Source organism: Xiphophorus couchianus, chromosome 10, assembly GCF_001444195.1.
Source record: "Xiphophorus couchianus chromosome 10, X_couchianus-1.0, whole genome shotgun sequence".
NCBI lineage: Eukaryota > Metazoa > Chordata > Actinopteri > Cyprinodontiformes > Poeciliidae > Xiphophorus > Xiphophorus couchianus.
Window position 1 is genome coordinate 6,612,158 of NC_040237.1, and position 12,434 is coordinate 6,624,591.

Genomic DNA, 12,434 nt, shown 5'->3' on the forward strand with positions numbered 1-12,434 from the left:
AATGTTGGTCAAATTAAATGTATTTCTCCCCAAAGAATGTTGAAAATCAGTGCCTGAGTTTTTGAATTTCTCTTTGATTTATGTTTGATTTTTTTCCACACATTTACAAAACATATAGGCAGCTTCTGTTAAAGGTTGGTGCCACCCCTGAGGTTTTCTGTACTCTCCTTGTAGTCACACTGGGTTAGATTGTCATGTCCAGAGATTTCTATTAACTAAACTAAGCGGAAACAGGTAATATGAGGACATTTCAATGACGATGTTAATTTTTTTTTGCTAACATGTACAAGCTTTAGGATACGTGCTGATGTGTCTTGCTAAACTTGCTTTGCAGAAGATGGTAAGCTTCCAAAGATTAATGAATAAATTTATCTTTATCTTTCTATATATATATTTTTTGTTTTTACCTCAGACTCTCAAATAAAGATGATTGCTTCACATTGTATCTGTAACTCAAAATTATTTGTGTAAAAACAAAACATAATTGCATTACCTATCTGCTGGGAATAGCAGTGGAGTAATGAACGTTGAGCTAAAGGCCATGACTTAATATATTAGACATTTTTCAGGGTGTGCTTTATTGTCATTTTGGACTTGCTTAAGCTCACACACTTAATTGACGACCCATTTTTCACTCGATTTGGCTTCTCCTAACTGCCATCAATTCAGCCAGTGGTCACTTCACTGATTCAGTTGCTCCATTTAGTCTAATTTACTTCACTGTAAACCTCCACCCATTTTTTAAAAAAAAAGGGCCTCGACCTTCTTCTGCCATTTCTCTCAGTGCCAGCTGCTGCTCATCCTCACATTTAGACGGCTAACTTTGGGCGCGGTGCTTTTAACAATCAACTCTGATGTATTTCCACTGGTAGCATAATTATATTTAATGATGTTCTGATTTAGAGCTGTGGAGGGAAATGAAAAGAAATGGTGAGCTGGATGTGTCTCTTCCCTTTAAAAGATTAAAAGATTTAGATTCTTCTTACTGCTCTACCGTTTGAGCCCACACTGTCAATATTTAATGTCTTTGTCTGCTTCAGATGTGTCTGAATCGTCGGTGCCAGAACGTCAGCGTTTTTAGTGTGCATGAGTGTGCAGCCAAGTGCAGCGGTCGAGGGGTAAGTGCAGCACCTTTCTCATCCTTGTTCAGCTGTTGTGAAGCTGCAAAAAGCTGTTTTGAACAGATCTAAACCCAGTTAATATCCCATTTATTCCTCAAAGAAGCTTAAGTTGCAATGGGTTCAAAATGCAGCCCATTGTGTATTTATTAGGGTACAAACAAAACGCTTGGCAATAAATCACCTAAAATGCTGAAAGGTTCAATCAGCTAGGCGTAATGATCTCATTTATGTTCAGCTCTAAGTGCCATTCATCATACGCCCAGGCTGTCATTCTCATCCTAAACTGTGTTTTGAATTATTTTAGCCAGATTTTATTTGGAGCAATCGCATGAGTTTAACTTTAAGCCAGGTTGCCATAGGTTTTTGGATTTGACATTTTTACAATGTACTTGTTTCATACCTCTTGAGCTTTTCACATTTCAAGGTATTTTTTTGTGGTAAACACACAAAGTGAGCAGGTGCACATTTGCAGTCTTCCAGGACGTGACATTCCTACCTGCTTAAGTTGAACCCATTTGGATTTCGTCTTGTTTCATGAAAATGTTTCACCTTTTATCCAAAAGGCTTCTGTTCTCGACATGGTTGGAAGTAATAAGGTTATACGTTTTAGTTGGAGCAGTCACTGTAATAGAGTCATTAACATCACTTGAGTCACTGTGGGGGCTAGAAAGATGGAATCTGAAGCCACTTCCTCAGTGTTGGATTTTCAAATTTAACGTAAATGGCTTCTTTCACTCTTCTCTCAAACTATTTATCCTCCCTGTCCCAAACGTTATCCTTTGCTATCCTCAAAAGTATCTTTTGCCCTTGGGAGGTAAACAAGCTCTTGTGTTGTGACCCAGTTGATTTGACTCTTTTGGATTAGCCCATACTTTTGTGTTACAATGTTTTTATTTCTCCAATATAGACATCTATACTGGAGATCTCTGTATCGGAAAAATTATATACTTATATTCCAATGAATACTAAACATCTGCTAATTGTGGGGCTTGAAATGTACCTGAAATACCCCTCTTTGTTTCTTAGACAACCCTTCAGCATATGGAATGTCTTCTGTCATCTTTTCTTCTCATCTCCTTCAGTGGACTGAGTTGAATGCTTTCTTAAGAGTCCAGTTAATGTATCCACCAGTTTGAGGAGCTGCTTGATGTGTTTGTGTTCCTTGTCTTTCCCTTGTGGGAAGCTTTTTGGCTCAATGCTACAAAGTTTCTGATGGCTGATCGATTAGGTGGTGAGATTCAAAAAGTAGGTACTACAAGATAAAGTCTCTTAACAGCTCCCAGAGGCTTCAGCTGTGACTGCTGCACTCATTCCCTTCATTACATATCCAGAACAAATGGTTTTGATTGCCTCTTAAAATGAAACATCACCAGTTATTACAGGGGTCATATTTGTTTGTGCAGTTCCAGTAAAGACACATAAACTTCCAGGAATGTTTAACATACTGAAACAAAAGGATGTGGGTTTCTCTAGGAGAGAGGGCACCCCTGCATGCAGAGATTAGATCAAGATGTTGCTGGAAAGAGAATACCTCACCTGTTTCAGATTACCCAGGCAGGGAATCCTTCTGGAGTTTCTCCCTCCTGCACTGAGCAGGATGAGAAAGATAAGAGGGTGAGACTGTAAAAATGTGGTGTCAGAGAAATGCTGTGCTTTGTTACTCATACCACTTGCCTTGATTTGATTTTCACAAGGCACCACAAAGTACATCTGAGTTGGAACAACTAGGATTTTTTTTTTCTTGAATTCAGATTTTGTAAACAGAGTTTCTGAAGGATTTTAAACATAAATTCCACCAATGTGACATTTCTATGCAACTTCCTTACAGACGTAAAACGTAAAATTTTTATTTTGCCGGAATTTATTTCATATTTATCATTAAAATTAGGTAGTAGTCTCCGTAAGAACCAAAATTAGCAGTACTCCAAAAGATCTAAATGATGTTTGCAGCCGATTTTATAATTTTGTAGGTTGATAGAATTGCACAAATAAGTCCCCCAGAGATTGGAATTAGTCAGTATTCCTTCTTTGAGCACTTTGAACACTGAAAAATTACGTTTTCTTTCTTATACAAGAAAATTTCAGTGCAACAAATATCAACCAACATGCACTTTAAAAATAATGGTAATAATTCTGTTAATCTTTTGTGTTCTAATGAATTTAAAACTACTATCTTTATCAAAATATCAGCAGATATGTGTTTATCTTTCTCTTTTTTTGTACTGTAGTCATTTAAAACAAACAAAAAAAATGTATCGTTGAGTCAGACATCAAAGAAAACCAGAAATCTTTTTAACCAGACAAACCCTGATCAGCAAATTTCTTCTCTTTCGTTGTTTATAAGACTTCGTTGTAGTTTTGTAGCTTATATTATATTGTCAAAACATACCTTTAAAACCTAATCTCCAAATGTGTTTTTCATTCTCTGCAGGTGTGCAATAGTAACAAAAACTGTCACTGTGAGGCTCACTGGGCTCCTCCCTTCTGTGACAAAGCAGGTTTTGGAGGAAGTGTGGACAGCGGCCCCATCAGGCTGGCAGGTAAAGTCTACTTCTTGTGTTCTTATAAAATCCTGGACTGTATTTGCTTGGAATCGATTGGTTAGGCACAATCTCAGTAATAAACACTGACCATCTGCAACAATAAAACTGGTCCAGTTTATATTCCTTTGTAATCCTATTGTCTCAAAATTCAACTGAAACCATTATTACCAACTAGTCAGATTCACATCAAATTACGTGCAGTTCAATTTATTTATGATGCCGTACATTCAAGTCCTTTAATGCCTGAGGGAGCCCACCACACTGCAATGAGTCATTGACCACAGCAGTCAATGACTCAGCTTTCCTGAGCAAGCATGAGGTGAAAGGAAGCATTCACTTTCAACCAGAGGACGCTTCCTGCACGTTCAGAAGAATGTTGTCATTACAACGTGGATAGAGCTTATGGAAGAAGACCAGATTTTTTGGAGATGTTGACTGGCAATTCACCTGCCTATTTCTCAGTGCATCGCTTACTGATTTACATTTTGCTTCCAGGCAGTTAGACTTTCTTGTAACTTTTAAATTGGTCTTGATCAACAGTTCTTCTGGCTTCAGAAATCTTGAAAGTTTTGCTTTGGACATTGGTCACTTTTTTATGAGATCGTGGCACCTTTTTGTTACTATGTGCTTGAAAATAGGGGGGGAAAAAAGGGAACATTCATTTGCCACCTTGGGAATTGTTCAAAAAATGCTCTTCATTGTGTTTTCACCTCAAATCCAACCTAAATCCAAAAACAGCTGGCACCAGTGTGGAAGTGTTTAAGGAGGAAAATCATTTCCATGAAGTTTTAAAACATCCCAGATCCCACATTGTCTGAAGAAAATAGGCCCACAGCAAAACACTGACAATTGAAACTGCTTAAATATTAGCAGTTATATAATATTATGTTTAAGTTCCTGTTATTTCCATATGTGTGTTTTTATGAGCAGACAGCAGGAATCTGGCTGTGGGTATCCTGGTGGCTCTCCTCACCGTGCTGGTAGCAGCTCTGATCATCTGCGTCAAGAGGAAAACCCTGATTGGCCTCTTGTTCACCAGCAAAAAGGATCAAATGGAGAAGCTCAGGTTATAATTCAGTCATTTATCAACATGTTGTCTGCATTTGCTAAAATGTTTAAATTAAGAGTTGGAATGTTTTCCAAACTGATATCCAGACTTCCAAGGCAGCCTGGAAAAGTATGGAATATGGTTTAAGTATTTTCCCAGGTGTGGATAAGTTTCAGAAAAATGTTTTCCTTTGCTACTGTCCATCCGTCCTTCCTTCCTTACCTCTGTTCCTTCATTCCTTTTATTTACATCTTTCATTCTCCTTTTTCCTTCTTTCTTTTGATCTGACCTTCTTTATTCTAGCTTCCTTTTTATTATATAATTTGCCTCATTGTTTCTTTTCTCCACTTTCTTTCTTTCTCTATTTCCTCCTTTCTGTCATTCTTTATTTCTAACTATCTTTTTTTTATTTAAACTATTTTTAACTATCTTTCTCTCTTTTTTACTTCTTTCATTGCTTCTTTCCTTCAGTCTTTTTTCTTCTTTCCTTCCTTTTTTCATTTAATCCTTCCCTCCAAAATGTATAGAAACCCCAAAAAGAATATTTGCTTGAACTGCATTCTGTAAAGTGAAGTCGGATTGATAAAATAAGCACTGTCTTTTCCAATTTGTGCAGCAGATCAGAAAGCGCTCCAGTCAACGGACCGTCGGCTCCAAAGCAGCACCCTTCTTCTCCAACCCGACCAGCCCCACCTCTACCCCACAGTGCCACTATTTTCAAGGTGACATCTTCATCTACCAAACCCCTAAACAATGCACAAATAACATCCCTACTGTATCTGTCTCAACCAAACGGAGGATTAGCGCGTCAGTTTTCTGCCGATGTTGCAGCGGCTCCCACAAATCATCCTCCGCTGAATTGATGCGTTGTTTTCACACAAACGGCAGCTCATTCAAATCCAATTAAGGCATCCCACTGAACGTGGATGTACGGAGGAGGCAGTGATAATGGAGTGTGTGGTGAGCGAACAGGGGCCTAGGACACGCAAATGCATTTCTTGTCATTAGCAGCTGCCTGCTCAGAGAGAAATTGATTTATCTGCGTGTGAAGAATGTTGAGTTGCTCAGTTGACACCTTAAAGTAATTTTGTTGCTAATAATTGTGAGACAGAGGCCACGTTTTCAGGCCACGTAATGACTCTTGTGGCTGCATCGCTGCATGCTTTGACCGCTCCATTATCACCCCAGTGCTAACAGGAAGTGATCTGATGGATGTAGAGGTTGCTCAAGAGCAAAGCCTAAGATGTCAGGTTAGAACAGACACTTATGTTGTAATATGTATTGGGTCCAATGCAAAGTTTTCTTTTAATTTTAGTTTGTCCCTATATTATCAAAAATTGTTTAACGAGAGTTTTATCTGAAATACCAACACATCGGTTTATGAATCTTTTTAACCTTAAAAATCCTAAAAGTGTGGCAGGCATTTGTATTCAGTCTCCATCTTTTTCATGTTTTGTTTCTCATTCGGGGAACCATATCTCGTTTTCTTTAGCTTCCACGATCATTCAATACTTTTTGTTGGTGTATCAAATAAAATCCACCCCCTCCCCAAAAAATGCATTAAAGCTTGTGGTTGCTATGTGAGAAGAAGTGAAAAGGTTCAAGGGGTGCTCATACTCTGGCAGGGCAGTTGGCAGCATGTGTTTTTTATTTAGTAAGAGGAGAAAAGATGTAAGGCTGTTTGAAGTTAGCACAGTGCAGGTGAGGTCATTTTCCACTTGTGAAAGGAGTGCGTTGGTGTGTTTTAGCTGCTCACATCTAAATATGAAACAGACTTGTATTATGGCTATACCTGATCTCCAATCTCTCTTACTCTCTCTCACGGTCTGTTTAGCTGTGTGCATTCAGGAATTAGCCCAAACTGCGGGCTTATGGGAAAGTTTCATCTTAAACTAGTTACCGGTGAAGGATTTACATGATTGATTCGTATGTCCTTGACAGCGTCCGGAAGAAGAGGAGGAGGAGAACATGATTGATTCTGAAGGGGATCAGATGGTTTAATTTTTCCACACTCATCTTTTCTGCAGTCTCCTCAGCGGGCGACAGATGCAGCGCCCCGGTCGGCTCCCTACCCGTCCCACAGTCTGCACAGACTCCCCCAGTGTCCTCCAATTCACCTCAGCCACCCGGTCCCTCTGTCTCTCACGTTGTCCCTCACCCCTGGGCCCAGGCAGCCGAGGCCCCCAGCGCCTCCGCCCCACCGGGCCCCTCTGCCTCACACCCACATGGCACCAAGGGGGACGTCGTTTCGCAGCGTGTCACACCATAACTCCTGCAGGATGGTCATGGTGAGTGAATTTCCTGCTTGCTCAATTGGAAACATTTCGTGCCATAATGTTACTGCTGCATCTGGAGTGCTTTTACCCCGGTTACACCTACCCAGGGAAACAATGGCGTTTACCATATTTTCAGGCTGGTGTTTTGATGCCGGTTGTTTTCATGGTGCTTTTGTGTCCTATAAAAGTAGCGGCTTGTTAACAGCTACAAGCAATCTAAGAAAAATAAAGAGCATCTATCCTGCTACACAAACTGCCACATAAATTATAAAAATGGAGCCAGACGTGCTGTGAAGGAGGGAGCAAATCTGACAAAAATATCAGCGGGTTGTAAACCTGCTGCTGTAGTTATTCTAGGGAGTTTAGTTTTTTGCCTTTCAGGCTGGAAGAGAAAGTTGTTGATTCCTGGAGTTCAGTCTCCTTCATTCTGCAACGAAAAAATTCTTCTTCTCCAACTACATAGTTTACAATGCTTTGCAAAGGCTCTCGCACCCCTTGAACTTCCACATTTTTCATATGACAGTCACAAACTTTAATGTATGTTATTGTGATAAACCAACACATTGGAGCATAACTGGAAAGAGGAATAAAAAACGATACGGGATGGTGTGCCAATTCTGAGAACCCTTGCATTAGACCAAAGGACCCTCTTTTACATGTTGGCTGAATATTACTTTTACATTATTTTATTTTGGGGTATCAGAGCAAAATGGGCAGAGTTCTCTGTAATGCACTACATTGTCTCAGTCTATAACACAAAATGCCAGTGAAACACATTTCATTTTGTGACAAGATCTGAAAATGATGATGAGCATAAGCACTTTTGAGAGGCACTGAACATTCCTAACTTTTCTACCACATTTCAACTGGATTTGTTTTAGTTTTCTTACCTTTTTGAAAATTTGTCTATTAGGTACAGTGTATAACTCTTTATTCATGTAATTTAAGCTGCAGTAATTGGTGTTTGAGCTCTAGAAAATAGTTTTTCTGTCCACATGCAAGAATATTTTGTCAAGCTGTTGTGGATAATTAGCTTTTCACTTCCTAAATTGCATAAAAATGTATTTTTTGATGATTTGCATTCACCGGCTAAGGCTTGGTTCCCAGGAGTGTGCTGAGCTGAAAAAGTGGCATATTTTTTTCTCCTCCTAATTTGCTCACAAAATAAGACATTTTCAGGTCTCGGGAGGAAAGCAGAAAAAGTGACTGGCTTGTTTTTTGTGAATTTGTTTCGTGCCCAATAAATTTCACCTTGTTGCTCAAAATTACATTTACAGATGGAATTGTCACTTCAAAATACTTTTTCAGCTGTCTTTTTTTAATCAAAATGCTGGTCCTTGGAAGTGAAAACGAGCATTTGATGTAAGATGAGAATCTTCCATTAATGAACTCTGAAAAAATGTATAAAAAGACTTAAAATAATGTTTAATTGCAGTTGTACATTTATCAAGTGGGGGACAAAATATCCATCCATCCACTGTTTATACCTGCTTGTCATTGAAGGGTGAATGAAGCTGTTGCTTTCATTGGGTACACCGTATACAGGTTGGCAGTCATTCATAGGAGAGAATTCCATTTTAATATTTACACAATGTCTCTAAATCGTACAGAGTCCTCAGTTCTCTCTTCTGCTCTCTCCTCTGTAGCTCATCCCTCAGTTTGGAATTAGATCTGTGAACTGAGGTAGCCATCAAAGAAGGTGGATTTTGGTTTCTGGTGAACCATTTTTCTTTTTTAAAATGTGTTTCTGGCTCTTGCGGCCCTTATTTATTGGTAGATGTCCAAGAAGAAGGACAGAGAGAGGCAGGGAAGACATGCAGTAGATTGAAATTGAATTGAACCGGAGCACAACTGGTTTGAGGACTGTGGCTTCTGCAGATGATGCACTTCCTTAAAGAAATTAAAAATCTGAATAACATAAATAAGTCGCACCACTGATTGAGTGACACCAAACATTTTTTGTCACCACTTTTGAAAGTGGTCACTGCATTTTCTTCAGCGCTTATTAAAAGGCTAATTTAAATTAAGGCTTTTTACACATCTCTTTCACAAATCTGGGTTGTCATTAAATGCAGTTCACATTCCCACATTTGCATTGCTTTACACTACCGCACTGCAATTTCTGTGTTCATTTACAACATCAGCTTTTAGTTTTACACAGCTTCTTGATTTCCTCACACCTGTTCAGCAGGTGCCGTGCAGCAGCTCTTTGGCAGGATTTTGCATTTCGGAAGTAGAACCCCTCAGCTGCTCCTTGTCGATGTCAAAACGTGAAAGTGATTCCTTTTGGCAGGACTTCCCTGACAGTATCTTTGGCAGCTGTTTGGCAGCTCCAACTTGTTGACAAAAGACATAAAACACTAGTGAAAGCTCTCTGCTGGGGGCACTAGGGCTCTGCTTCCACACAGATTTTTGCAGTTTGGGTCAGTTACGTTTTGCTGAAGCTGCAGAAGAATTTGCAGGCAGCTAATCACTTTATCACAGACACTCATTTCCCTTAACAGCAATTCATTTGGTTGTTGTTTTGCTTTGGCAGTTAAAAAATATTTTTGGATGGAGCTCAAGTGAAGCTGGCCTTGTTTACTGCTTTGGAAGATTTGCTATCTGTGTGGAGTGTTGAGCTATCGTTGCTGTTTGCGAAGCCAAGGAGAAGACACATGGAAGTCTGCTAAGATTTAGAAATCATCCTGACCTCAGTTTTTCCAAAAAAGACTAAAACCACATGATGCCTCCTCTCGTCATATGTTGCCTGATAAGTGTGCCAAGGTGTCTGAAAGGAGAAGAGGAGGGGGAAAAAAAATCACACATGCTGTATTCATTTGTTTATGAGTGCCCTCTGGTGGCAATCCTCAGCTATTATTTTCTGTCTTTCCTTGAGCAGGAGCTCGAGAAGCCTAGCCCTCCTCAGAAACCTCTGCCTGCTGACCCAAGGACCTCCCGGCTGGTGCGGAGTCCATCTGGTGTTCAGAGCAGCACTTTGGTCCGAGGGTCCTCTGCAGTGTGTGGCCCTGAAGCGGCTCCTGGTGCCTCCAGACCTGCACGCCCTGTACCACACCCCAAGTGAGCAGCTTCTTTTACCATGCACACCTCAACTCATTATGGATGTGAATTTCATAATACGTTAGAGCTTTTAATAATACTTTTTAACCATTCTTTTTTCCAGGGTTGGATTATACAAGTGTCTTAAGTTATTAACTAAATTTTACATATATGTGAAAGCACAGCTTTAGTTGAGAAATCTTACATATCTCCTTTTCTTTTTTTTTCATCCGTAGGCCAAGTCCCAAGCATCCTCCGACGCTACCAAAGCCTTGCATCATTGCCAATGTCAGATACAGCAGCTGAGACTTTGGCCAGAGGGGACAGTTTTTTTTGTAACAGAAACAAATTTAAAAACAAAATTGCACTATGAAAACTCTTGAGAATCCCACACAAAAAAAAATGACAGAGGCACCTCTCAGTTGTGAACCATGAGATTTGCTGTGTCCCTTTTAATGCTCCGCCTCTGAATGGTGCTACAAGTCTGCGCTCAGGTAGATGTAAAGTATTTATAATTGCGTATTTATTGCCACCCAGTGCACTGTGCCAGACACTTTTACTACACAGTAACAACTTTGGCTCTTTTTTATCTCACATTTTTTAATATTTACACTGATGTATTTTGAAGGAGGAAAAAGAGTATGAAAAACATTTCTGTGAATCATTTAGATGTGCAGTGGTTTTAAAATGTTTCATAACCTTTTAGGTTTTTCCTATTTTATCACTGAAAGTTCAGTTTAATGGTATGTTAGATCAATGACCAAACCAAACTCCTGTACCATTGTGAAGTAGAAGTAAAATTATGCATTTTAGTTTACCACAAACCGTGAAGGGGACCCAGCGAACGTGTGGAAGAAGATCAGATGATGAAGAAATCGAACTCTTTGGCCTTCATACAAGATCTGTGGAGAAAATTGGAATGACCCAGTCAAAGTAAAGACCAGAATCCAACTGAGAATCTATTTTCACAGATGTCCTCCATCCAGTCTGCCTGAGCTTAAGTTAATTTGCATAGAAGAATTGGCAGAAAGTCTTGAGATGTGCAAACCTGGTGGAGCAGTGACTCAAAATACATGTAGGTGTAAATAGAGCAAAAGAAGATTCAACTCCGGGGGGCCTGGAAGCAAGTGAATTCAGCTTTTTCTTGTCAAATATTTTGAAAAACATGCTTTATTTTTCTTCCACTTCACAATTATGCATTGCGAGGTATCAACTATCATAAAAAAAATCAATTAAATTTATAAAAGTATATGGTCATAGATAAGTGAAAGACTTTGTTTGGCTATTGTACTGTGACAAAATGTGAAAAACCTAAAGGATTATGACTTTTTTTAATTTACAAGGCACTGTGGACGTCTTTCTGTAAAAAGTTTAAAAAAGGGAACTCTTGACATTATGGTTTTGTTCTCTAAACTACATGTGGAGCTTAAAATGAGTATTTCGCAATGACTGATGATGCCTGTAAGGTTTCTTGAAGAGGAATGCTCTGTGTAGCATCTTGAGCCAATCTGGAAAGCCTTGAAACAACCACAGAAACTCAGACAGTGGTGTTACAACCTCAGCTCTGCAGCACGCTCTACAATCAGGGGGTTTTGTGTTGGGCTCCTTTTTCTTCATCTGCATCACAAAAAGTTAAGTAAAGCAGAACCGAACTCTGATCTAAACGAGTTGAAATCAAGAACCTGTGAAACATGGTGTCTGCGTGGGTGTGCGCGTGTGTGTATGTGTTTTTTTGTAAGAGTTTGACTCTATGCCTTTCTGCACAAAAGACTCCGATTTAGCCATGGAATCATTAAATACTCTGCTCACATGTAAACAGCAGCTGTTCATCTGCAGCTTTCATGAAAATGCTATTTTTACTTCTGTTGTATGGCAGTTTCACTTTAATAGTTCAAGTGTCCAGTGAGCCATCTTTAATCCATAGCATCCATAAGTAAGGATGAGGCTCTTTGTTTTTTTGTTTTGCTTTTTTACTTAGAAAATTTTATATTTTTTTTATTTAGAAAATCAATTTACATGTTGTTTTATCATCCTTGATGAAGAAATTGTTTACTTGACTTCAGTTCAGTATGTATCTACATGCACACTGAAAATACTTTGCATGCATATTATTTTTAGTTTCAGTTATTTTTTACTCTGCATTCACTTGCCTTTTCTCTGTGCTCATGTACAACGTACGTTATGTATGTTTGTTTGTTGTATTACAGGTGAACACATTTTCACATGTTTTTTTTTTTTTTTTTACTAATGACTGTTTGATACTTTACATGTAAAGAAACCCTGAAGTGTCAATCACCAAGTTCAACCACACAGCCAGCATTAGTAAAGCAGTTTTAATAAAGAGGACAGTTTCTGGGTTTTCGTGTGCCTGTTCACATTAGGACTGGAGTCATAAGAATGTTAAGAG

The 12,434-nt window shown here is 39.1% G+C and overlaps 1 protein-coding gene across 4 annotated transcripts in view; it reads left to right on the plus strand.

Moving 5' to 3' along the window:
• The window catches only part of adam12a (ADAM metallopeptidase domain 12a), a 103,503-nt gene extending 91,132 nt beyond the window's left edge, over positions 1 to 12,371 (plus strand). For 3 of the 4 annotated variants that reach the window (XM_028029508.1, XM_028029512.1, XM_028029511.1), the window contains 7 exons: positions 1,041 to 1,118; positions 3,553 to 3,661; positions 4,595 to 4,730; positions 5,329 to 5,434; positions 6,740 to 7,000; positions 9,870 to 10,048; positions 10,264 to 12,371. In XM_028029508.1, the coding sequence (XP_027885309.1) occupies positions 1,041 to 1,118; positions 3,553 to 3,661; positions 4,595 to 4,730; positions 5,329 to 5,434; positions 6,740 to 7,000; positions 9,870 to 10,048; positions 10,264 to 10,333 (939 nt within the window). In that variant the 3' untranslated portion in view covers positions 10,334 to 12,371. The remainder of the gene's footprint in view (positions 1 to 1,040; positions 1,119 to 3,552; positions 3,662 to 4,594; positions 4,731 to 5,328; positions 5,435 to 6,739; positions 7,001 to 9,869; positions 10,049 to 10,263) is intronic. The other variant, XM_028029510.1, reaches the window with a different exon arrangement.
• The last annotated feature ends 63 nt before the right edge of the window (positions 12,372 to 12,434 follow it).